The following is a 24,985-nucleotide window of genomic DNA, read 5'->3' as shown; positions in this document are numbered from 1 at the left end:
TTCATTCTTTCGCTGGGTGTAGGGCTTTCAATATGGCTACCAGATTGAATGGTATATATTCGATATTTTCGAGAAATATGCATTTTAAGGTTTCCAAAATAAGTAAATTATTTGAATCTTCATTTAAACTTTATATTCTAGGATACCTTGATTTTTTCCGAAGTACTGCTCGAATTTAAGCCAATGCATTATCCTTAATTGGAAACGTGTCATAGCAAATACTAACCGTATGGTTTTTTGGAATTGTTTTACTCGTATGACATTTTGTTTTACTACGAGGGTGGATAAAAATGGATAAAAAATTATTTTATTTATCAACTTAGTCTCCTTTAAGCTCTATGCACTTTAGCTCAAAATGGGTATTTTTTGTGAAATGATTTCATCGTAGGAGTCAAATCTCTTTCCGCCGAGCCATTTCTTCATTTCTCCGGATAATAGGGAGGATAAGGGAGTAATTCGTAGCATAATTTATCGATTTTTGCCATGGAAACTGCACATGTTTGCAGCCTTGCATTGTTCTGGTGAAAAAGATCTTATTTCTTGACCAAATGCGGTCTTTTTTTTCAAATCCTCATTGATTGTTTTACTGCATTCCAAAAAAACCGTCGCCATCACTTTATTGGCTGGCAAACCCACCTTGGCCTTCTTTGGCGCTGATTCAATCCGAGAAACCCACTGTTTTGACTATATTTGGTCTCTGGTGTATTGTGGTTTCGTCCACTGTTACGACGCAAAAAGTCATACATATTGCGGTTGAACAACGCCAAACACTCCTGCGAAGTTGTCACACTATTGAATTTGTTGTCGATAGTGAGCAAACGCGGCACCCATCTTGCACAACGCTTTCTCACACCCAAGTGACCATTCAAAATTGAAACCACTGAGCCATGTGAGATCAATTGTTTCGGGTGAAGAGACCTCAACTGTAGGTCCAGACCATTCGGCATTTTCCCCACAACGAATTTCAGTAAACCATTTTTATACCATTGAAAATTATGGTGCACACTTCCCATTAGCCTCTATTTGAGTAATATTTTTTGTAAACCACTTTTTTACCATTGAAAATGATGGTGCAGACATCCCATTAGCCTCTTTTTGAGTAATGTTTTTTTTTCGCAAAAAATAATGTTTAATGAGCAGACGAAATTCACTATTTTTTCCAATTTCTCCTCTTGTCACTAGGTAGTCTGCTATCAATAGCTGTCAAACACAAACTAAATGACGCAGCTTGTTAAAATTTTGGCAGGAGTCAACTGACAGATGCCTGTTGATAAGAGCAGTGTTTCCCTAACAAATAAGGGCCGGGAAATTCAAAAAGTGTTGGACTAATTGACCTATCCTCTTCATTAGTCTAATTGGAGAAACATTGGACAATGTGTATAGTGCTCAAAAAAATAAAATGATTTCTTATCCAATAACCAGTGTTTTATTGTATTGTGTTAAAATCTACAACGAATGGTGTGGTGGATTCAACAACAGACGGTGTCAAATCGGTACGGTGTAATTTCTTCGTTGTCAAATTCACATCGTTTGTTTACGATTTGTGCACATGCAGGGTGATCAATGAATGTGTTAATAATGTGTAGTTAATAATAAATGATTACAATTATTATGTCATATAAAGTTTCGAATAAAAAGCAAATTTTGCTTAATGATAACTGCTACAATTTAAAACCAGCTGAAAACGGAGTACTGGAATTTTGCTTCTTCCCTAGAAATCGAAGCGAATTACTTCTGCTATACTGTTGTTGAGTGAATTTACTCTGGAAACTAATAAGTAATCATCGCATGAACATGTTGATGGTTTAATTTTTTTTCTTTTCTGTGAAAATCCATGTTTTACATATCTACATATTGTAAAACACACTTAAGTAAAAATCTTGTTATATATTTATGTGATTGTTAACATCTTATAAATATAATTCCCAGACTAACAAACACAATGATAAAACAAAAATTTAATTTTACTCCACCTCGGGCAAATGGGAATCAAAAGAACAACTTAAATTAAACTTTCACTTGTTTTTTTTTTCAAGTTTTACCCAAGAAAATCTGTGTTAAGTTCACGCACTTTACACACACTTTCCCAGATTTGCAACAATCGAACAAACAATCCTGCAACACTCAAACAAAAGTAGAAAAACTTAAAGTGTAAAAGAACTATTCGTAAAGGAACTACTCGTACAAAATGTTCATCCTTAAGTGTAAAAGTTCTGACATGTTTTTGTTTTCGTAGTTGTAATTGTTATTGCAACTAGTATTGTTGCCTTGTCGCTCATATCCTGCGTAAAAACTATTGTTTGTTAGTTGTTGTTTGTCGTCACTACTACATGAGTATTTTTCCTCTCTAGGACTTATTTAGTTTAAAATGTGATTTGTTTGTTTTAGGATGTGTTTGTGTTGATATCTTGTCATAAAAGTGCAGTTAGTGACACAAGTGGATGGATGGATGGATACAAAAAAAAAACACAACGAAATGAAGAAAAGTAAAAGTTACAAGAAAAACTTAAGTTCTGTTGGGGAATTTTCTGGTGTTTAATGTGATTTTTCTATCTTTTGTTTGCCTTAAGACAACTACTTGTTGTTCTTATTTAGTTTGGAATTGGACTTGAAATCTGCTAAAGTTGTTATGAGTTGCTATGTGGTAGTTTTGTTGCAAAATATAAATATAAATCTTCTAAAGTCTTGTAAAGTATGTGCGAAGAAATATGTTGCAAAAATTCTTAATTTTTTCAAGCATGACAAAATTGCATGTTAGAAGAAAAGCATTCTTTAAGCGAAAGTTTTATTTGTTATGAAAATATCAGAAAAATATATTTTTATACTAAACTGAAGAAAGAAAGTCATAGAATTATTAGACATATGAGGAAAATCATAAATCGGTAGACCATAGAAATAAAAACATGTGAATCCGAGATTTTAGGTTACCTCTTAAAGTTATGGTTATTTAAAGAACTGAACTAGAACTGAACTGAACTAGAACTGAACTAGAACTGAACTAGAACTGAACTAGAACTGAACTAGAACTGAACTAGAACTGAACTAGAACTGAACTAGAACTGAACTAGAACTGAACTAGAACTGAACTAGAACTGAACTAGAACTGAACTAGAACTGAACTAGAACTGAACTAGAACTGAACTAGAACTGAACTAGAACTGAACTAGAACTGAACTAGAACTGAACTAGAACTGAACTAGAACTGAACTAGAACTGAACTAGAACTGAACTAGAACTGAACTAGAACTGAACTAGAACTGAACTAGAACTGAACTAGAACTGAACTAGAACTGAACTAGAACTGAACTAGAACTGAACTAGAACTGAACTAGAACTGAACTAGAACTGAACTAGAACTGAACTAGAACTGAACTAGAACTGAACTAGAACTGAACTAGAACTGAACTAGAACTGAACTAGAACTGAACTAGAACTGAACTAGAACTGAACTAGAACTGAACTAGAACTGAACTAGAACTGAACTAGAACTGAACTAGAACTGAACTAGAACTGAACTAGAACTGAACTAGAACTGAACTAGAACTGAACTAGAACTGAACTAGAACTGAACTAGAACTGAACTAGAACTGAACTAGAACTGAACTAGAACTGAACTAGAACTGAACTAGAACTGAACTAGAACTGAACTAGAACTGAACTAGAACTGAACTAGAACTGAACTAGAACTGAACTAGAACTGAACTAGAACTGAACTAGAACTGAACTAGAACTGAACTAGAACTGAACTAGAACTGAACTAGAACTGAACTAGAACTGAACTAGAACTGAACTAGAACTGAACTAGAACTGAACTAGAACTGAACTAGAACTGAACTAGAACTGAACTAGAACTGAACTAGAACTGAACTAGAACTGAACTAGAACTGAACTAGAACTGAACTAGAACTGAACTAGAACTGAACTAGAACTGAACTAGAACTGAACTAGAACTGAACTAGAACTGAACTAGAACTGAACTAGAACTGAACTAGAACTGAACTAGAACTGAACTAGAACTGAACTAGAACTGAACTAGAACTGAACTAGAACTGAACTAGAACTGAACTAGAACTGAACTAGAACTGAACTAGAACTGAACTAGAACTGAACTAGAACTGAACTAGAACTGAACTAGAACTGAACTAGAACTGAACTAGAACTGAACTAGAACTGAACTAGAACTGAACTAGAACTGAACTAGAACTGAACTAGAACTGAACTAGAACTGAACTAGAACTGAACTAGAACTGAACTAGAACTGAACTAGAACTGAACTAGAACTGAACTAGAACTGAACTAGAACTGAACTAGAACTGAACTAGAACTGAACTAGAACTGAACTAGAACTGAACTAGAACTGAACTAGAACTGAACTAGAACTGAACTAGAACTGAACTAGAACTGAACTAGAACTGAACTAGAACTGAACTAGAACTGAACTAGAACTGAACTAGAACTGAACTAGAACTGAACTAGAACTGAACTAGAACTGAACTAGAACTGAACTAGAACTGAACTAGAACTGAACTAGAACTGAACTAGAACTGAACTAGAACTGAACTAGAACTGAACTAGAACTGAACTAGAACTGAACTAGAACTGAACTAGAACTGAACTAGAACTGAACTAGAACTGAACTAGAACTGAACTAGAACTGAACTAGAACTGAACTAGAACTGAACTAGAACTGAACTAGAACTGAACTAGAACTGAACTAGAACTGAACTAGAACTGAACTAGAACTGAACTAGAACTGAACTAGAACTGAACTAGAACTGAACTAGAACTGAACTAGAACTGAACTAGAACTGAACTAGAACTGAACTAGAACTGAACTAGAACTGAACTAGAACTGAACTAGAACTGAACTAGAACTGAACTAGAACTAGAACTGAACTAGAACTGAACTAGAACTGAACTAGAACTGAACTAGAACTGAACTAGAACTGAACTAGAACTGAACTAGAACTGAACTAGAACTGAACTAGAACTGAACTAGAACTGAACTAGAACTGAACTAGAACTGAACTAGAACTGAACTAGAACTGAACTAGAACTGAACTAGAACTGAACTAGAACTGAACTAGAACTGAACTAGAACTGAACTAGAACTGAACTAGAACTGAACTAGAACTGAACTAGAACTGAACTAGAACTGAACTAGAACTGAACTAGAACTGAACTAGAACTGAACTAGAACTGAACTAGAACTGAACTAGAACTGAACTAGAACTGAACTAGAACTGAACTAGAACTGAACTAGAACTGAACTAGAACTGAACTAGAACTGAACTAGAACTGAACTAGAACTGAACTAGAACTGAACTAGAACTGAACTAGAACTGAACTAGAACTGAACTAGAACTGAACTAGAACTGAACTAGAACTGAACTAGAACTGAACTAGAACTGAACTAGAACTGAACTAGAACTGAACTAGAACTGAACTAGAACTGAACTAGAACTGAACTAGAACTGAACTAGAACTGAACTAGAACTGAACTAGAACTGAACTAGAACTGAACTAGAACTGAACTAGAACTGAACTAGAACTGAACTAGAACTGAACTAGAACTGAACTAGAACTGAACTAGAACTGAACTAGAACTGAACTAGAACTGAACTAGAACTGAACTAGAACTGAACTAGAACTGAACTAGAACTGAACTAGAACTGAACTAGAACTGAACTAGAACTGAACTAGAACTGAACTAGAACTAGAACTGAACTAGAACTAGAACTGAACTAGAACTGAACTAGAACTGAACTAGAACTGAACTAGAACTGAACTAGAACTGAACTAGAACTGAACTAGAACTGAACTAGAACTGAACTAGAACTGAACTAGAACTGAACTAGAACTGAACTAGAACTGAACTAGAACTGAACTAGAACTGAACTAGAACTGAACTAGAACTGAACTAGAACTGAACTAGAACTGAACTAGAACTGAACTAGAACTGAACTAGAACTGAACTAGAACTGAACTAGAACTGAACTAGAACTGAACTAGAACTGAACTAGAACTGAACTAGAACTGAACTAGAACTGAACTAGAACTGAACTAGAACTGAACTAGAACTGAACTAGAACTGAACTAGAACTGAACTAGAACTGAACTAGAACTGAACTAGAACTGAACTAGAACTGAACTAGAACTGAACTGAACTAGAACTGAACTAGAACTGAACTAGAACTGAACAAGAACTGAACAAGAACTGAACTAGAACTAAACTAGAACTAGAACTAAAATGTTTATTCCTATAATTTTTTTCTTTTATAAAATTTTGTATTTTTTTCATTTTAAATATTTCATTTACAACATTAAAACATGAAATTGTTCCTTTGTTTATACACAGAAAAAAGAAATTCATAATTGGAATGAATTTTGTAATAAATATTATTAATCGAAATATTTGTTTAGTAGCCATATATTGGCCAATATTTTAAGATGAATCAACAATATCTGAAACTTAAAAATATCATTGAACATAATAAAATATCCATAAACATTAAGCATATCATCCCATTAAAAAAAATTAATCAATTTCGCGCATATTTGCTCATTTTGTGGCTGAAAATCATAAAAATAAATAAAATATTTTCCAAGGAAAATTTCAAACATTTTTCAAAAACAAAAAAATATAAATGAAAATGAAATTACATTTTTCAAGCCTTCTAGATTTAATTTGAAAACATAAAATATGAAAAATCTTAATATTTAAGAAATTATTTATAAATGTTATGAATTGAAATCAATGAAATAAAATCATACTATTTATGTTGAAACTTTTTTCTGTGTACATCATCATGCTGTATTTGGTTTTTTTCCATGAGGTGAGTTTGTTTCTCAATTCTATTGTTCTTTGTTGGGAAAATAGAACAAAAACGGAAAAAACTTATTTATTTCAAAATAACACCCGTATTTCTTTGTGCAGCATTTGGACCACAACAAAAAGGTGTTGGTGTGTAAAAATCATTTTCGTTTTTTTTCCTACCTTTCTGGGAGTTTTATTGTTTGAATATTTTTGATTTAAAACTTTAGGCCTCTTGTTTTCTATAGTTTTTTCTTCTTCTGTTGTTTCTATGTTTAAAGTGTGTTTTTGTTGTTGCTGGTTTTTCGAGCATAAATGATTTTTGTGTTTTTAAGCTTTATTTTTTTTCAATTGTTGCAAAATTTGTTTTATACTTTGACTAGTGTTGAAAGCAATTGTTTAGCAATTTTTTTTGAACAAAATTTTCTACCTTTGGCGATTTTGTGATGGGTATATAAATTAAGTTTATTTGACAATTTGTCACTGTGAAATCCTTTTAGCTTTAACTTTTTGTTTAAATATGTCAATGACAGAATTAAGTGGGAGTCTTTAATTTGCCAATTTTGTAAATAAATTCATTTCTCTCACTGATGGCAATTTGCAACACCCTAAAATGCTTACTTCTATTTAAAGTTGTTAATTTGTTTATATTATTTGTTGCCAAGGCTTAAAGGTTGTTTTGTTGATGGCAACATTTCTCTTCTTGGCCACTTTGATTGAAATTATTAACTTTGCTGATTTAGCTAAAATGCTGAAATTGGTTAAAAGCATATTACGTGCGGATATTTGTTGTTGCTTTGCCTTTTTCAGCCAAAAGCCCACACAGCAAGTGTGTGCCAGGTTAAAAGCTACAAATTTTAATTGAAAAATGAGTCATCACAAATTTTTGCGCAAAAAAAAGGCAAGAAAATAGGTAAAAATGTATTGCGAATTTAATTTATTATGCATGTTGCTAAATTTTCAAATTCTAAATTGAAAAATGGCAATAAATGTGAAAAATATAAACAACAAATGTGTTAAAGTGCCCAGGGACAGAGAAAAATTTGGTTAGGATTTTGGGCAAACGAATGTTTTTTTCTAATAGAGAAATGGCTAACTAAATATTAATTTTTATTTAATAAAACTACTGTGTATCAAAAAATATACAAATATTTCAATAATATGAAGTAATAATATAGAAATGGAATCCAGTTCTCTTTTCGGATGAATCAAAATACAATTTAGGAGGCAGGGAGAACATTTGAAAGACGGCCAAATGAAAGGAAACTGAACTCCAAGTACTTATGTCTTTGATTACTTGGGGTCCAGACAGTCAAGTTTGACTGGCAATATTATGGTCTGGAACTGTTTTTTATTGCAACGAATGGGTCATATCATAAAATATACTATGATTATGATAGGGTGCCACCGATATACAAACAGTGTCGGGCACAGAAATCTACAAGTCGATCTCCGTTATTGTTCCGTTAAGCTATTTGGGCCCATTATCGCCTCTAGGTCTACACCAACTTTCGCATTGAAATCGCCAATGACAATTTTAATGTCTCCGTCTGGAAGGGAAGTCGTCCTTCGCTGAGTCGAGTCCAGTTTTGTAGGAGCATAACATTGTGCTATCGAGATCTTGCGGAATCGAGAACTAAATCGAGGTACGATGATGCGATCCGAAATTCGACAAGACTTCCACTGGCTTGTGGTGTAATAAGTCCTTTTTTACTTGTGTGGGTTATTAACCTATTTGAGGTTACCCTTTTATTTTGGATTCAGTTTTTCTGAGGGAATTATATTCGTTGCAGTCATCCTTCTAATTCCTGAGACGCCCGTTGACCATTCATTGTTCACTGACGTACCCACCCCTCCTCCTTTATCTGGGCTTGGGACCGGCTGATCGTACAACATACGATCAGGCGGATTTTATAGCTTTGAATATTGTTAAATAATTTACCTTTTTTTAAAGAAGCTTAAAATACTTTTTCAGCTCACTACCGGTACCTTTAAAATGTTATTACCTAGATAACTGCAATTATCGCTAGGGAAATAATTGAAAATACTGTTACCGCCGAAATACCGTAATCCAAATTAACTTTACGGCTAGCTGTTAACCATTTTGAATCGCTAGCCAGTCTTACCGAAAACATACAAACAAATATCATATTTTAATATTAAATTATTCTTTTGTACAATCAATCTAAGTATACAATTGCATAGTTGGCACATTTTCCCAAGAGCACACTTTAATCTTCCATACATTTTCATCGTCTTTTCCTCCTCCTCCTCCACTTCTTCTAATTCTATTTACGTTTTGCATTGTTTTTTTCATATTTTTTAATATTTTTCCTCTGTTTTTTTTTACAGATTATAGCAGCATTAAGGCGATGCGTATATTAAATGCTGAACTTGCTGATACTCTGGGTAATCTTCTATCACGTGTCTGTGCTAAATCTCTGAATCCCCGACAAATTTATCCTCGTGTCCATACAGCACAATTGCGCGATATACTAAAAACGGATACAGCTCGTCATTTGTGGGATTCGTTAGAACAACTGGATGGTAAGTGTTTCTTTTATTCTATTATAGTATTTGTGTAAGTGTTTGAGTGTATGAATCAGTGTTTATTTATTTTTCCGGCCACTAACAGTCTGTATAAATTGTCGTCAGTATTTTCTTTTATATTTTTTATATATTTTAGTCCTTTTATGCCTTTAAATCTTTCTATATGTATTCATAATTTATTTATTTTTGTTTACTTTTTTGTATGTTTGTTTGTAATTGTCCTTTTTACTAACCAGCAGTATTACAAGCAGTCAATGTAAGGGACACCAATTTACAATATTTTGAATTATTTGACACGTATGCACTCTTTGTAATACAAAGAAAACTTATTTGGTTACTTTATGCATCACTGGTAATCTAGCGTGCAGTCAATTGTCACTTTATTGTCTCTAAGTAATGTAGAGTGTAGTCAATTTAAACTTAGTTTATCCAGTTCTTTAGAAAGTAGTTATTTTACCCACATTGTCACTTAGTGTCCCTTTTTAATCTGAAGTTTAGTGTGTTAAAGTTTATTAAACATATTGTCCTTTTAAGAAGAAAACTTATAAAGAAATTCCCGAAATTTCCTGATAACAATTTCCCGGGAATTTCCAAAAAAATATTTACTGGAATTCCCGGGAAACTTTTCCCTATTAGTAGCTATACATCTCTACATGCTACATCTTAGGAAAGTCATTCAGAACTGCTGGGTAGTTTTTAACAGCTTTTTATCTATATTTTATCACTTGGTGTTGACGTTTTTAACATTGAATTTTATATATGATATTTGAATAGAGCTAAAATTTAAACTTTAAATTTCGTGCATAAATTTAGTCTGGGAATCTGGGATTTATTTTTAACTTCTTAGTTTTTATTAACACTTTTTAATATTAAATTTTATCCAACGATACCAATGTTAATGAGAAATTCAATTTCATTGAATTATGGTTAAAATTGTGACATGTAGTTTAATTACAAGAGGAAGGATTCGATATAGGAAGTATTCGTTTGAGGAAGGATTCGATATAGATGGCAGACAAGAATTTTGTCTATATGAGAATTATTGGAGACTAATTTCCAATGTCTTTAATTGAAGGAGAAGGAATGTTGTACCAAGAGATACTGAGTGATAGAGTTTCATGCGTTTCAAGGGAAATTCTTCCTAAATTAAGTGAACTTAAGGAATCAGATCTAGCTGACTTTCTAATATGGAACATGAGTTATGTCTCTGGCTTGACATACATACAATTAAAGAGAAATAGAAAGAAGACAAGCTAAAAATAATGATTCAGTCTGTATATCCGTATGGACAAGACAATGTCCTAACTTCGGTCCAGATTTTGTGACAATGACATTGGACATATCGGAATGTACCAATTACGTACACATAGAGGAATGCATAAGGATGGAGTGATGTATGGAATATAGTGTCGCCAGTATCATGTGATATAATGCAGGAATATCTAGTGACCGTTAGGAGGCCGTTAGGTCCCTACAGAATGTGTATATCACATTGAAAATTGTCGTCGTATGCTGAGGAAATATCTCATGAGGAAATATGAATCGGTCAATCTCATCTGGGTACCTGGATATTGAATGTAGTTCCAGCCCTCTGCATGAGGGAATACTATTCCAATATATAATGTCCTGTGGTTCCTATTGGGAACAAAGGGCCACAACGAATCTATTCCATTCGATTCGGTTCGATGGTAGTTGTTTTTCTTCTCTCCAGCTTTGATCACTACGGCTGACTTCGATGTTCAGTTGCCTACGCCATATGTGTAACGGTCTGCCTACTCTTCGTGTCCTACCCTGTGGGTTCCAGTCAATGGCAATTTTAGCTGTGTCATCTGAAGGCCTGCGCAGCGTGTGACCAATCCAGCGCCATTTGCGGTTCAAGTTATCAATATGGACTGGCCGCTGATGTGTTTGTCTCCAGAGTTCCGTGTTACATATGGTGTTAGGCCAGAAAACTTTTAATATTCTTCGGAGACATCTATTAACAAACACTTGTAGGGAGTTTACGTCGTGTTCTGTCGTATTCCACGTCCCGCATGCATAGAGGAGCAAAGACTTGACACAAGAGTTAAATATAACGATCTTGGTGTTCTTGGATATGGTAGAAGATTTCCATACTTTCCGCTACATCTTTGCTGGAGCCACCTGTGTTTGTTAAGATGCCTAGGTAACAAAATGACGAGACTTCTTCTAGTTCAGTGTTGCCTATACGGAACTTGTTGGTGTTTACTGTATTGCAGCGCATTACCTTACTCTTGTTTATGTTTTTTTTAGTCCAGCTTGTATGGCCTCGGTTTCGATGCATTTAAGTTTTGATGCCATATCCTTATAGCTGTGTGACAGGAGGCATATATCATCTGCATACTCGAGGCTCTCGAGTTCCAATAAAAGATGGAAAAAACCTAAATTGCATCGAACCGGAAAAATCCGGTTCTATATTAATACGAGGAGACTTGAGGTTAATCTCAAGATATAATTTTCGGAACTTAATAGCAGTGATAATCGACAACTGAACTCTTGATACGATTAGTCGCATGACTTCCCTATAATGGCAAAGAAGAAATGGATACAGATGATCTCTTTCATTGGCACTCTCCAGTCTTCAGTTACTGTCGGTCACCAAACACACACATTTTATGGTTGAACTTAGAATTGTTTACACCTTAGTTATCTAGTCTCTGATTTGATCTGACAATTGATCATTTTCTGTTTCTTTGAATAATAAGGAAAGTAGAAGGATATAGGAAGAAGTGTTTTATCTCGAAGCAGGAGACAAAACACACTCTCATGCCAAATGTATTTTTATCAGTGAATTGAGAGTTATTAAATGCTTAATTAACTAGACTCGGATCTGTTCCTGTAAGAAGATGGAAAGTAGAAGGAGGAAAATAATAAGTTTTTATGTTAAAATATAATATAAAGGGAGATAATGAAAGAGTTAATGGACACACCTGAATAGAGTTGTCGACAGAACTAGCCCAGATTAATGTCTGTCATTCCGTCTGCTCATAAACGTGTGTCGATATGGTCGAACTTCTCCCTCTTGGTAATCGTAGTAAGCTTGATAATCGTGTTGGCTACAACAAAAAATATATAATAAGAAAAGTTCCAACCATGACACAGAATGATCAATTTGTAGTTAAAAAATTAGCATGTAAAAAACAAGCGATAAACAAATTAGAATCCATTTGATGTTTCTAAAATCTTTACAATCTTTGGAACTGAAAAAAAAGTTATAACGCGAATTTTATCCAATATGTTTTTGACCGATATTTTATATTGCAAAGGAGCAAGTCGTTTTGTTTACCCTTCTAGTTTGTGCCTCTTCATTTGGAGCATTATCGATGCGTAGTTTTTATTAACGTGATTGTTGTATGTTTTGCCATATAGTTTATGTATTTGTCATTTCTGGACTTACGGTGAAGTACTATAAACCCATGGTAGGCGTTCATATTGTTCAGGTTACGATGATTTTCGTCAAACAACCCGAATGTGAACAAAAGAGCGTAAAAATACACACAATTCATTCAGTTTCTTGATGTTGTTGTGGATATTTTATTTTTTACCCAAAAGAGCACACAAATTAAATGCCTCTTTTTGCCTACCAATGCTATAAACAGTCAAGGGCCTTATTATAGTCGGTGAAGATTCGGATTTCCTTATTCGATACCACATCCATTTTGTTGGCCTTTTAATAGCCGACAATTCACCCTGAAGACTACTACATTTCTTCGGGGACCTGAAAAACATCCTGATACCGACTACCAATATGTAGACACCACCTTCTACAACTTCGCACCCCTTAGGGTCCTCTATAATACTTTCAGTTTCTGCGGCGATGTCCTCTGCAAGTCCAATACTATCCGTGATCTAGAATCGAAAGTATCTTGAGTAGAAGTGTTTTTGAGAGCAGTAGTCTAGGAGACTTGTTATATTATTCATTGGTCTAACTGGCATGACCCCTTTCAGTGTACATTTACGTTTAGTGTATTCTCAGCGCACAGTGGGGCAGAATAAAAATTTTTGGGAATAAATCTGACACTTCTAAACGGCAAGTCCGATCGAGATAAAATTTAACGTGGGCATAAACAAGATGTATTCGAGTTTATTTTATTAAAATGGACCTTACATATGTTCCAGGAGCGGTGCTATGGGGGCTCAAAGTAGGGTACCTTCGACATGTAAAATTTTTAAACACTTGTCATTTTTTTGAATCCCATCCGATTTCGAAGATTTTTATATTTTAAAAAAAAATTAATTCTGTCCACTGTGCAGGGTATTTAGCCAAGACCTTTGTAAAGGCGACAGCTTGCCTAATATTTTTAGATAGAGATTATTAATGTTTTAATACTACAAATAAATATTATCCTCCACTAAATTCCATATTATTTTTGTGCAATTTTATTTAAACATTTTTCCTTTTGCTTGAAAATATGCTTTGTATATTATTGTGTATTATTAACATTAAAAAAAAGTTTAAAACATTTAACATAAGTATGCTTTGGTGTTGTGCATATAATCGTTGGGTAGAAATAAATCTGTTTTATAGTATTTATACATTAGCCCGTAATAAGATTAAATAAAAACAAAATAAAACTTTATGTAATAAAACAATTTATAATATTTAACTACTGTACAGCTACTAGTACTCCACTAACAATTGCCACTGCTGCACTTAAGCAGCTTAAGCAACAATAAATATCCTCTTTGCCATAATTGCATAAACCACTTGCAACTATCACCGCTACAGCAGCATTCATTATTGTTTTATTATTAACATTAGTCTGTTGTTGCATGCAACTAACCAAACAAACAAATATTTTTTCCTCATCTACAAACATCACTTACCATCCATCCATCCATCTATCCCTTTGCCATTATACATCATTATCATGGTAATCACAACCCGCTTTTATGTATCACAACTCTGCTTTAGGAGCTGTAGAGTTGAAGCTCTCAAGGCATTTGCAATATTTTATAATCATTCTCGAGCTTCTACTTTTTGTATTCCACTTTTCATTTGCAAAATAATACAATCTCCTTAGATTTAAGTTTTCTCACTGCTGCTTGTAAAACTTAATAATAATTAAGGAAATTCCTTTGCATAACATCGCACACAAATCACTCGCACTGGGGCTAGGGTGATGGGAAAATAAAACTGTTTTCTAATCTATTAACTAACTAAAACAATTTGCCTTTCTTTTTGTATATTCTTTTATGTGTGACCCTCCTGCCGGCACCCACAACGACCACACCAACGTTTATCTAACAACATTGTGGCCACAATCTAATAATGGTGGTGGACGTGAACGATTCTTCACTCTACATCTCGACTCTGCTCTGTGGTGACTTGCTGCATGCAGACAAGTGCACTCAGCATTATAATGATAGGAATTTTTATAAGGTTGCGGATTGCGTTATGTCAACATTACATGCAGCTAATAGTTTCTTTGAAACCTCACGTCCTTGGGAATTGAAATTGAAAACTATCACCGAGAATGAGAACAGAATTAAAATACCACTGCCTCAGTGTGATGAGAATGCCTTAAGGCTTGAAACCATTATGGCCATGACAATGGATACTTTACGTCTGTGCGGCATTGTGTTGCAGCCTCTGTTGCCGCATCTCTCCACCCGACTGTTGGATAAGTTGGGTGTGCCTTGGAATCAGCGTTTGTGGAGAAATCTTAAGGACCATTTTGGTCTGGTGGCCAACAATGTTATAGAGCCACCCATTGAAGGTTGTCTATCACGTGGCGATGCTGTGCTCTTTAAACGTATCAATCCGCCAGAAGATGACGATGATCAGCAGCAGAAACCATCGAAGAAAAACAGCCAAGCAAAAAAATCAAAAGTGAAGAAAGGTTCAGAGAACAAGCAAATTGCTCAATAGTAGTGTTTTGCCACCAAAAGAATAGGTCTGTAATGAATTTATTTTACTGTTGCTGTTGTGTTCCTGCTTCTGATGACCATGAATGACAGTTGCGTGCTAAATAGTAACAATCTGATGCTTGACTTGACTGGATGTTGGCCTCCATTGGTTACATGTTCTTTGCAATTACTTACTCTTAACTGGCACGTAATAACCCATAGTTTGTTTTATTTATTTAACTCTATTTTATTTAATTTAATTTGATTTCTTTTCCGATATTTTACTTTACCTTCTCGTTACTAAAGAATAGCATTTGTTTATATTTGTTAATGTAAAGAATCCAAACAATAAAATAGAAATAAAAATATACAATAAAGTGCGTGATGCTGTTTAGTGCACGTAACTCTAATAAAATTTAATTGTATTTTACACAACATTGTTTTATTTATTTATTTTGATTGTAACAACAAACCATCTTATTTAGTTTTCATTTAAGGGAATTATTAAATAAGAAACGGATTTTATTCATCATCACATCTGTATAAGGATATTATGTTTGCAACGCACAAAAATATAGCTTTAATGACCATTTTAGGGTGTAACAATTGGCCAGGACAACTTTTGGAATAAATTTAACGATGGAAATCTTTGTGCACAAAACGTAGGTCACGATTTTTAAGATCATTTTCAATCCAATTAGGTAGCACCAGGTCCTTGTACAAATGTGTTCCCGGTATATGATTTGAGTCTTCATAAATGTCTTAAATACTTAAGGAGTATAAATCACACAATTAAATTGTATCAAGTCTATTGCTCAAAGCTCACAAGAAAGGTACAGTAGCCCAATAAAGTCTACATACAGGAATTCAAATTAAATTTCTTTCGTTGAAAGCAGTATTTGTAAGTTAAAATTAATGAAATATATTTGTTAAAAAAATAAATTCACACTAAAAAAAAATTAAAACAACATCACTTAAGTCGGGTTTAGCAACATTTCCTATCACGTCCAAAATTTCACCTTTATTAGACTTTTTGATTCTGAGTCAAATAACGAAATTTTTTTTTGGTTTTTTGGGCTTTAATGTTCCAAATATTATGAAACTTAATAGCCCCGCCCACCCAAAAGTAGGTGTGACCGAAAATAAATTTTTCGTTATTTTACTCAGAATCAATAGCTCTAATAACGGGGAACTTTTGGGCTTTATTTGAATTTTTTTTTTGCTAAAATCGACATAAGATATGTATTATTATATATCTCATAAAAAAAACTTAAAAAACCGCTTAAATTAAAGTAACATAATAATTTTCCTGTATGTAGACTTTCTTGGGCTACTGTATATCTATAATGATCACTTAAGTGGCTATGCATTTCTTGTAATTTTTTAATTTGTAATAAAAATGCTGAGCAGGTTGAGGGGATTCTTTGTACTAGTGGGTGCTGAAGTTTTTTGTCATTGAATCCCACGTCCCAAACAGGACAGGTAAGTGGTTTAAAAATTGATGTTCTTCTGTTAGTTCATCTGCTGATTGATTCTTACACTGTGCAAGAAATGAAGACTTTTGGAAAATCACGATCATGACACTATAGGTTCGACTCTACTACCAAAGAGTATTAAAACCCTATACTCAGTTTGTACATTTTGGTGACCAATTTTTTTTTATGGGCCCCCAAAGATTCTGAAAATCAGTGGGCCCTCAAAAAAAGGTTTATTCAATTTTTGGCCAACAGCTAATTCAGACTTGGTGATACCCATTTACTTTATATGGAAATAATATAGCTAAGAGTCGCTATATTATCAATGCACTCTAAATAGTTCTCAAAGATCACTTTGTACCTTAAATTTTTACTATTTTTTGACGCTAAAACAAAGATTTTTCGTTAAGAAAGTATGTTCATTATCAGTATGATTCCGGGACCATAACGTTACCCAATCTTGATCACGCAAGACCGGCTTGATACAAGATATGAAAAACCGTTAACATTTTTTGAAAGTGGGCAAGTTGTGTGGAGCTTCTGAAGAGTAAATATAAGCTTTTTATATAAGTTTTTGATATTGGTGGAAACCTTAGGACTTGAAGATTGATATTTTAGTGAAACGAAATAATGTCATTTACCTTAAAAACTAAATTAATATGGTGATTTTTGATTAAGAAAAATATAAACTTTGAATTAATGTTAAATTTGGTTACAGTAAACAAGTATATGTTTGTGACAACCATATGTATGATGATTAATTTTATCATATTATGATGTTCTCAGATTATGATAAGCCTTAAACCGAGAGCAACATAATATGATAAGTCCTTCATCATATGAATGGTTGTCACAAACATATATTTGTTTACTGTAACCATATATATGGTTGATACAATCATGTGAATCGTAAATTATTATGGTTACCACAATCATGTAAATGGTTACTGTGACTATAATATAGTTAAAAAACTTGTAACAATATTGAAATGGTTACAGTAACCATGCCCAACTATATTTTTTCTCTGCGTGTAGGACTTTACAAATATGAAGAGTTTTTGAGGATCAGTGCTTTGTGTTTTTCGAACTTTTTACGCAAACCTAAAATTTTGTTTTAAAATTGACCAAGTTTGGATAGGGCGGGGGGACAATGTCCGCTTAAGTAAGTCAAATTTTGCTTTATACGTTTTTGCATTAGGTTCTCTATTCAGAAAAAAAAACTTAAAAAATACACACATACAAAGTTGAAATATATACAAAGATGCTTCAACTTTGGATGCGTGTAACTTTTTATCGGGACGAAGTAATTGTTATAAGTTTTGTTTTATATTCTATTGTATACCTTATCAAGGACTATCTATATTTTAAATTTCAGCTCATTCGGATCATAAATGGATTTTTGGCGATAATTATTTTGAAAACTATAATTGTTGAAATCTTCAAATTTTGTCCGAATATCACACTTTTAATTTTACAAAGTTTGGCTGAAAATGGGCGGTATTGTATTAGTGGGCGTGGCACCTCCCATACAATGTAAATTGTATTTAAACTTTGTACCAATTAATTTCTCATCACTGTACAGAGTTTGGCTGAAAATTAGCGGTATTGGATTAGTGGGCATGGCAGCTAATTAAATAATTCACCCCTATCGCGAATCAATATTTCACATGAAATATTTTCCCTTTTCCTTATTTCGTTCATCAACTTTGTTCACGTGAAAAAAATTCCCTTTGTTGTGAAATTTTTAGATGGAATTTTGTAAACAATAAACAGCTGTTACGAACATAATTAACTATTGTGAATGATAAGTTCATGGGAATATCACGATAGCAATTTTCCCTTCGAGGGAAATGAATATTTCATGGGAACAAAATTTCACATGTTATTGCCAATAGGGGTGATTATTTTTAAATATCTGGAGAATTTTAATTTTTAATATATGGGGCATTTCATATCAAGTGAACCATCTTTTGAAATCGATGTCTTCCGATCGGGATGAAATTTGCACAAAGGTCAGTTTTATTTGCTAGTAATTCAGACACAATTTTTCAACAAGATCTGAGTTAGAGGGGATCAAAATTTTAAATTTTGGCCAAGCAGATGTTTTTTCTTATCCATGTAACTTATTACCTATTGTTCTTTGCAAAATGTGTCCCAAATAGTTTAGATAGCTCTTTCTTCAATCTTTCGAAAAGAATATTTAAAAAAAAAATAAATAATTTTTAATATATTTTTCCGAAATCAAAAACTTTTTTGACTTTTTTTTCGAAACGGGCCTTTTTTTCTTAAAATAAAGCTTAGATATTTTCTTTGAAGACCTATTTGGTCGCTTATTGGGATGCAAGTCCGGTATCTATCAAAATAAATGTTTTGTAACTCAAAACATAAAATTTTTGATTTTTTTGCAAAATCAAAAATTTTTTTGACTTTTTTTCAAAATGGACCCTTTTTGAAATTTTTTTAGCTCAAACAAAAGCTTGATATTTTCCTTGAAGACCCTTTTGGTCGCTTAGTGGGATATCTATCAAAATAATATTTTGTAACTCAAGACATACAATTTTCGATTTTTTTTTGGCAAAATCGACATTTTGACATTTTGGCCCTTTTTTAGATGGCCAAAATGTCAAATTTTGACGCCCTCTAAATTGTATCTGAGTTACTATCCAATAGAACTAACCTTGGTGCCAATTTCATCTCGATCGGAAGACATCGATTTCAAATGTTGGTTCGCTTGACATGAATTGTATGTAACTAATATTGCGAGATTCTTCAAACTTTGTCTGAAACATTTTATTCATGAAAATTTTGGACATGGAAAATTGTCTTTCAAGGTCTCTCGGCTTCAATTCGTATGGTACACAATTTCCCTTCATTTGGATGAATCCTGCTGCTCGCAAATTTTGAGGCTTGATAGTGCTGAAAAAATCTACATTTCCGTATTGCGGAGTTTTAGCATTTATCATTTTAAAAAGGGGCTTGGTTAGTCAGTGGTGTCATCAGGTGTTTTAATATTAGTAGGCGCGTGAAATTTTCATCAGGGAAATAGTTTGCCGAAAACGTTTCTTCATCATTGTAAAAACAACAATATTTCCACATTTCATTTTGGCATTGTTATTTATTGCAAAAATGGCTGACATCATTTTAAATAAATTTCCAATTTCTCTACATAATCCCGTGTGTGCATTTGAAAGTTCAAAATATGTATTTTGAATTATGTTAAATATGCAATATGATGCTGTGGCAATTTGTTTTTGTGGTAGTTGTACAAACGGCAAAAGAAAATCTGTTATAAACACTAAAATTCAACATAATGAATAATTTATTTTGTTTATTTTTGTTGTTTTTAATGATGCGCTTTAATTTGTGTATTTAATTATTTTGATACATGACATCAGGTCACGGAAAACAATTCATGAATACAATTTCTGGCCAGTCAACCATTCATCCATTCAACATTTGAACATTGTAAATTAATTGCAAACAAATCCCTTCTTATTAATAAATAAATAGAACAAGTTCAATACAATGCTGAATTTTGATTTGAATGGTTCTGCTGCTATTTGAATGTAAAGCTAAATTAACAGTATGAGGAATAATTTAAGTTTTACTCTTTCCAAATACAAGTTAACGTGTACCTTAAGGACTTTATTAATAGACTTTAAAATAGATAACATTTTCCATAAATTGTTTCTATGAAGAGTTTACTGCAGGTGCGGATCCAGCTCAACCATTTGGGGGGTGGGACAACTTAAAATTTGATCTATATTTTACATTTTTATTTAATTTTTATATGAAAACTTGTCGGTTTTGGGGGGAATTCCTATTTCACAACCTCTGGTTCAGACAGAACCTTTACAGTCTGAGAGGAATACATTTGACGGCCACTAGCTCTCATTCCAACTACCAACCCGTGTATATACAGATCAACTTAGAAACACCTCACTGTTAATAAACATAAGTTGGATTTTTGCCAGTGAACATTGGTAAAAAAATCATCCTGAAAAAAAAACATATTTTAACATATGTTGGTAATTGCATCAGTAGAGAACGGCAGGACCGATTTAAACAATTTTTTTTTTAAATGTTGGTCATAGCCCTACTTAGGTTTTTACGGAATGAAAAATTGACCACGCCCACTTTTACGCCCAATTTTTTGTTAAATGATCATAGTAATCCAATTTAAGTTTTTACTGAAAGAAAAAGCACGCAAATTTTTGTTTCGATAAATCTACAATCGCAGGACGCCTAGACCGATTTAACTAATTTTTTTTTAATGTTCGCAATACATAGTCCGCAATAGTTTTTACATAAATAAAAATTGTACTAATACGCTCACTTATTAAATACATCTGCAAAATACATCGGTCTGTGATCACTCATATTTCTGACCAAAAATCGATTTTTTATATAAAAACTCAAAATATCTAAATTCGCTAATAACTTGGCCAATAAGCGTTTAATTAAGAAAAAGAGCTCGATCTGTGATCACTCATATTTCTGACCAAAAATCAATTTTTTATATAAAAACTCAAAATATGTAAATTCGCTAATAATTTGGCCAATAAGCGTGGAATCAATAAAAGGAGCTCGATCTGTGATCACTCATATTTCTTAACTAAAATTCGATTTTATTATATAAAAACTCAAAATATCTAAATTCGCTAATAACTTGACCAATAAGCGGATATTCAAGAAAAGGAGCTCGATCTGTGATCACTCATATTTCTGACCAATATTCGATTTTTTATATAAAAACACAAAATTCTAAATTCGCTAATAACTTAACCAATAAGCGTTTAATCAAGAAATGGAGCTCGATCTGTGATCACTCATATTTCTGACCAAAATTCGATTTTTTATATAAAAACTTGAAATATCTAAATTCGATAATAACTTGGCCAATAAGCGTTGAATCAAGAAAAGGAGCTTGATCTGTGATCACTCATATTTCTGACCAAAATTCGATTTTTTTATATAAAAACTTAAAATATCTAAATTCGCTAATAACTTGGCCAATAAGCGTTTAATCAAGAAAAGGAACTCGATCTGTGATCACTTATATTTCTTAACAAAAATCGATTTTTATACCGATCGACTTAGAATCACTTTCTGAGTCGATTAAACGATGTTCGTCCGTCTGTTTGGCTGGCTGACTGTCCATGTAAACCAGAGGTTCGCAAAAATAAATCCTCTCACCAATACACTTACTCTCACCAACACATTCAATTCTTTATTTTATTCAGTGCACCTACAAACACACAAATACAAAAACTGAAAAAATAAAGAAAAAGTCATACACCAGTGCTCATGCGTATTCCTAAGGAGTGAGATCGAAAAATTCTTAACATACATATATGTTTATAAAAAAGAAACCACTAAACTTACAGCTTTAATTTTTTTTTTATTTGATTGAAATTATTATTACAATTTACAAAAAAAATTATTTTTATAGTTTTAATCACTAGTGATGAAATTTTGAACCTTTTTCGGAAACCCTTCCATTAACGTTTTTATAGTGCTTTCTGTCACTTTGCTCGAACATGTAGTCCATCTCCGTTTAAAATCTACCACACTTTTGGACACCTTTTTTGTACTCTTCAATTCTCTTTTAACAAGAGCCCAATATCTCTCCACTGGCCTTAGCTCCGGGCAGTTTGGAGGATTTGCCTCTCTTGGTACAAATACCACATTATTGTTCTTGTACCACTCAAGGGCTTGTTTGCCATAGTGACAGGATGCCAAGTCAGGCCAAAAATAAGTGGACACATTATGAAGTCTTATGAATGGAAGCAGCCTTTTTTGTAAACATTCCTTGATGTAAATTTCGGTATTTATAGAGCCCGTTGTAACAAATGAGTGGCTTCTTTTGCCGCAACTGCATATTGCTTGCCATACCAAGAACTTTCTGGGAAATTTTGTCTGCTTTTGGGTCCTAAACTTTTCTTCAACATTCCCTCGAGCATCAGCAACATAAAATTTTTGACCTGGAAGTTGCGAAAAATCTGCCAGAACATACGTTTCGTCATCCATTATGCAGCAAGAATATTTTTTTATAAAACTTGACTTCAATTTCCGTGCTCTGTTTTTGGCCTCTAAATTTTTAGTAGCGTTCCTGTCAGGAACTTTTTGAGCCTTGTATGTTTTTAAACCTGCATTAGCTTTAACTTTTCGTACCAAATAGTCCGAGCACTGAGCTAACCGGGCTGCTTTCCTACCGGATGTGTTGGGAGCTCTTTTGAAAATGCGTTCTATTTTTTTGGCTTTAGAAACATCATGTGGACCATTCCTTCTACCTGAACCAGGTTTTCTATCAACTGACAAGTTCTCCCGGTACTGTTTAATAACATTGGAAACAGTTTGACGGCAGACCTTTGTATGCTTGGCCAACTTTTTGTAAGACCAAGTTGGGTTTTGTTGAAAATATTTAATAATTTCAGTACGCACTTTTTTCTGGTCACTCATTTTAATCAGATTAACAAAAAAATTAATATAATTGACATTACACATAATAACTGACATGTTTTTCAAAGGTAACTTGATCAAAAAAAAATTCAAATAATACTTGGGTTAAAAAATGTAATGAAAAACGTGTGTTAAGAATTTTTCGATCTCACTCCTTAGTTGTCTCGTTGAGTGAACAACGACTACTAAAATGTAAGAGCATAAGAATACGTGTGATTTTATTTTCCACAATTGTGGTATGGGCTGCGCATTACTGATGTAAACCTTGTGCGCAGAGTACAGGTCGCAATTTTGAAGATAATTCGATAAATAAAGGACCAATCCTATTGAAACTGGCTGAAATCGGTCCATTATTTCACCTAGCCCCCATACAAATGTCCTTGCGAAATTGGACTTTATCGGTCATAAATGTTTAATTTATAAATGTATCTCCACAAATTGCGCTCCAAATAAGTTTTATATAAACACAATTCATGTCACCAAATTTTGTTACGGTCGGTCCATAATTAGTCATAGCTCCCATATAGACCCGCTTCCGAAAATCACTTTAAAATGCATAAATCGCTTAAAAATGTTGGTATACTCACAAAATCCAACATAGTAAACTTTCATATGGACATAAATCACACGACCTAATTTCATGGTGATCGGTCCATAATTGGTCATAGCTCCCTTATAAGGACCACTTCCGAAAATCACTCAAAAATATAAATTATTGAAATTTTAAAAGAAAAATGTTGTTGCTCTTTTACTTAGTGTAGGGTATTATATGGTCGGGCTTGACCGACCATACTTTCTTACTTGTTTTTACTTAAAATATATCCATATTTACTTGTATATGAGTTTTGTCTTCGTAGGATACCTATGCGCAGGTATGACCAAAAAAATATTTTGTTTAACGGCAGTTACAAAACTCCATTTCCAAATTTTTAAAAATTTTGTTAAAAAAATTTCACAATTTTTTGATCATCACAATATAATAGGAAATGAAAATATGAAAAACTTATGCCAATATCTCCTATAGATTTTCCGTACCTGCGATTTAAATTTTTAAATTTTCGAGAAAAACAAATTATTTGGCCATATTTTGCGAATGAATTCTATTTTCATACTTTTATACATTTTTAATAAAACCTATTTATAATATTATAGTCCAGGTAATTCTAAATAAACTCTGAAAGTTTTACTAAAATTGGAAACCGTTAAACCTTAAATCGTGAAGGTCAAATTTATCAATATTTGGAATTTCTAATTTAAAGATAGCGAAATGTTATTTATTTTTGGCCGATTTTGATGAAACTTAAGAAAAACATAAAATGAAGGTAGTATTTATAATAACAGCACAAAAATGGAAATTAGCTCTTAACCCTTTCAGGGTCAAAAATAATTTAGGCGAGCTAAATATGAAAATTTTTATTTATACTAATTTGAATACGCTGAATCCGGGAAAAATAAAGTTTTTGTATTTGGTTGCTCCCAAGTCTGTCTGTCTTTTATTTAAAACAAAAAAATTAAAACTGTATTTTATTATACCAAAAATCGCATAGAAACAGAGTATGTTATAATGTCGAATATATTCGACAAAACCACTGAAAGGGTTAATAGCACTTGGGGTTAAAGTGGCCCCAAGGTTCGGGTTAAGACCGACCATAGTTTTTTACTGGCTTTTATTTAATTAGTAAGTTTCAAGTGTATGCTTAACTATTTGTTACACTGTATGAGTATTAATTTATTTGTTAGCAGGAGTGCATTAAATATGATTGATCTTTGATATATATTTCTGTATGTTGGCGAAGGCTTAAAAAGCAATTTATTT

General features: G+C 33.0%; 1 protein-coding gene across 1 annotated transcript in view; it reads left to right on the top strand.

Moving 5' to 3' along the window:
• Positions 1 to 15,667, top strand: part of MetRS-m (Methionyl-tRNA synthetase, mitochondrial) — a 57,222-nt gene extending 41,555 nt beyond the window's left edge. The window contains exons 4-5 of the mRNA XM_065515148.1: positions 9,167 to 9,361; positions 14,725 to 15,667. Coding sequence (XP_065371220.1) covers positions 9,167 to 9,361; positions 14,725 to 15,254 — 725 coding nt within the window. The 3' untranslated portion in view covers positions 15,255 to 15,667. The remainder of the gene's footprint in view (positions 1 to 9,166; positions 9,362 to 14,724) is intronic.
• The last annotated feature ends 9,318 nt before the right edge of the window (positions 15,668 to 24,985 follow it).

Source organism: Calliphora vicina, chromosome 1 (genome assembly GCF_958450345.1).
Source record: "Calliphora vicina chromosome 1, idCalVici1.1, whole genome shotgun sequence".
Taxonomy (NCBI): Eukaryota; Metazoa; Arthropoda; class Insecta; order Diptera; family Calliphoridae; genus Calliphora; species Calliphora vicina.
This window is presented reverse-complemented; position numbering and strand designations above follow the sequence as displayed.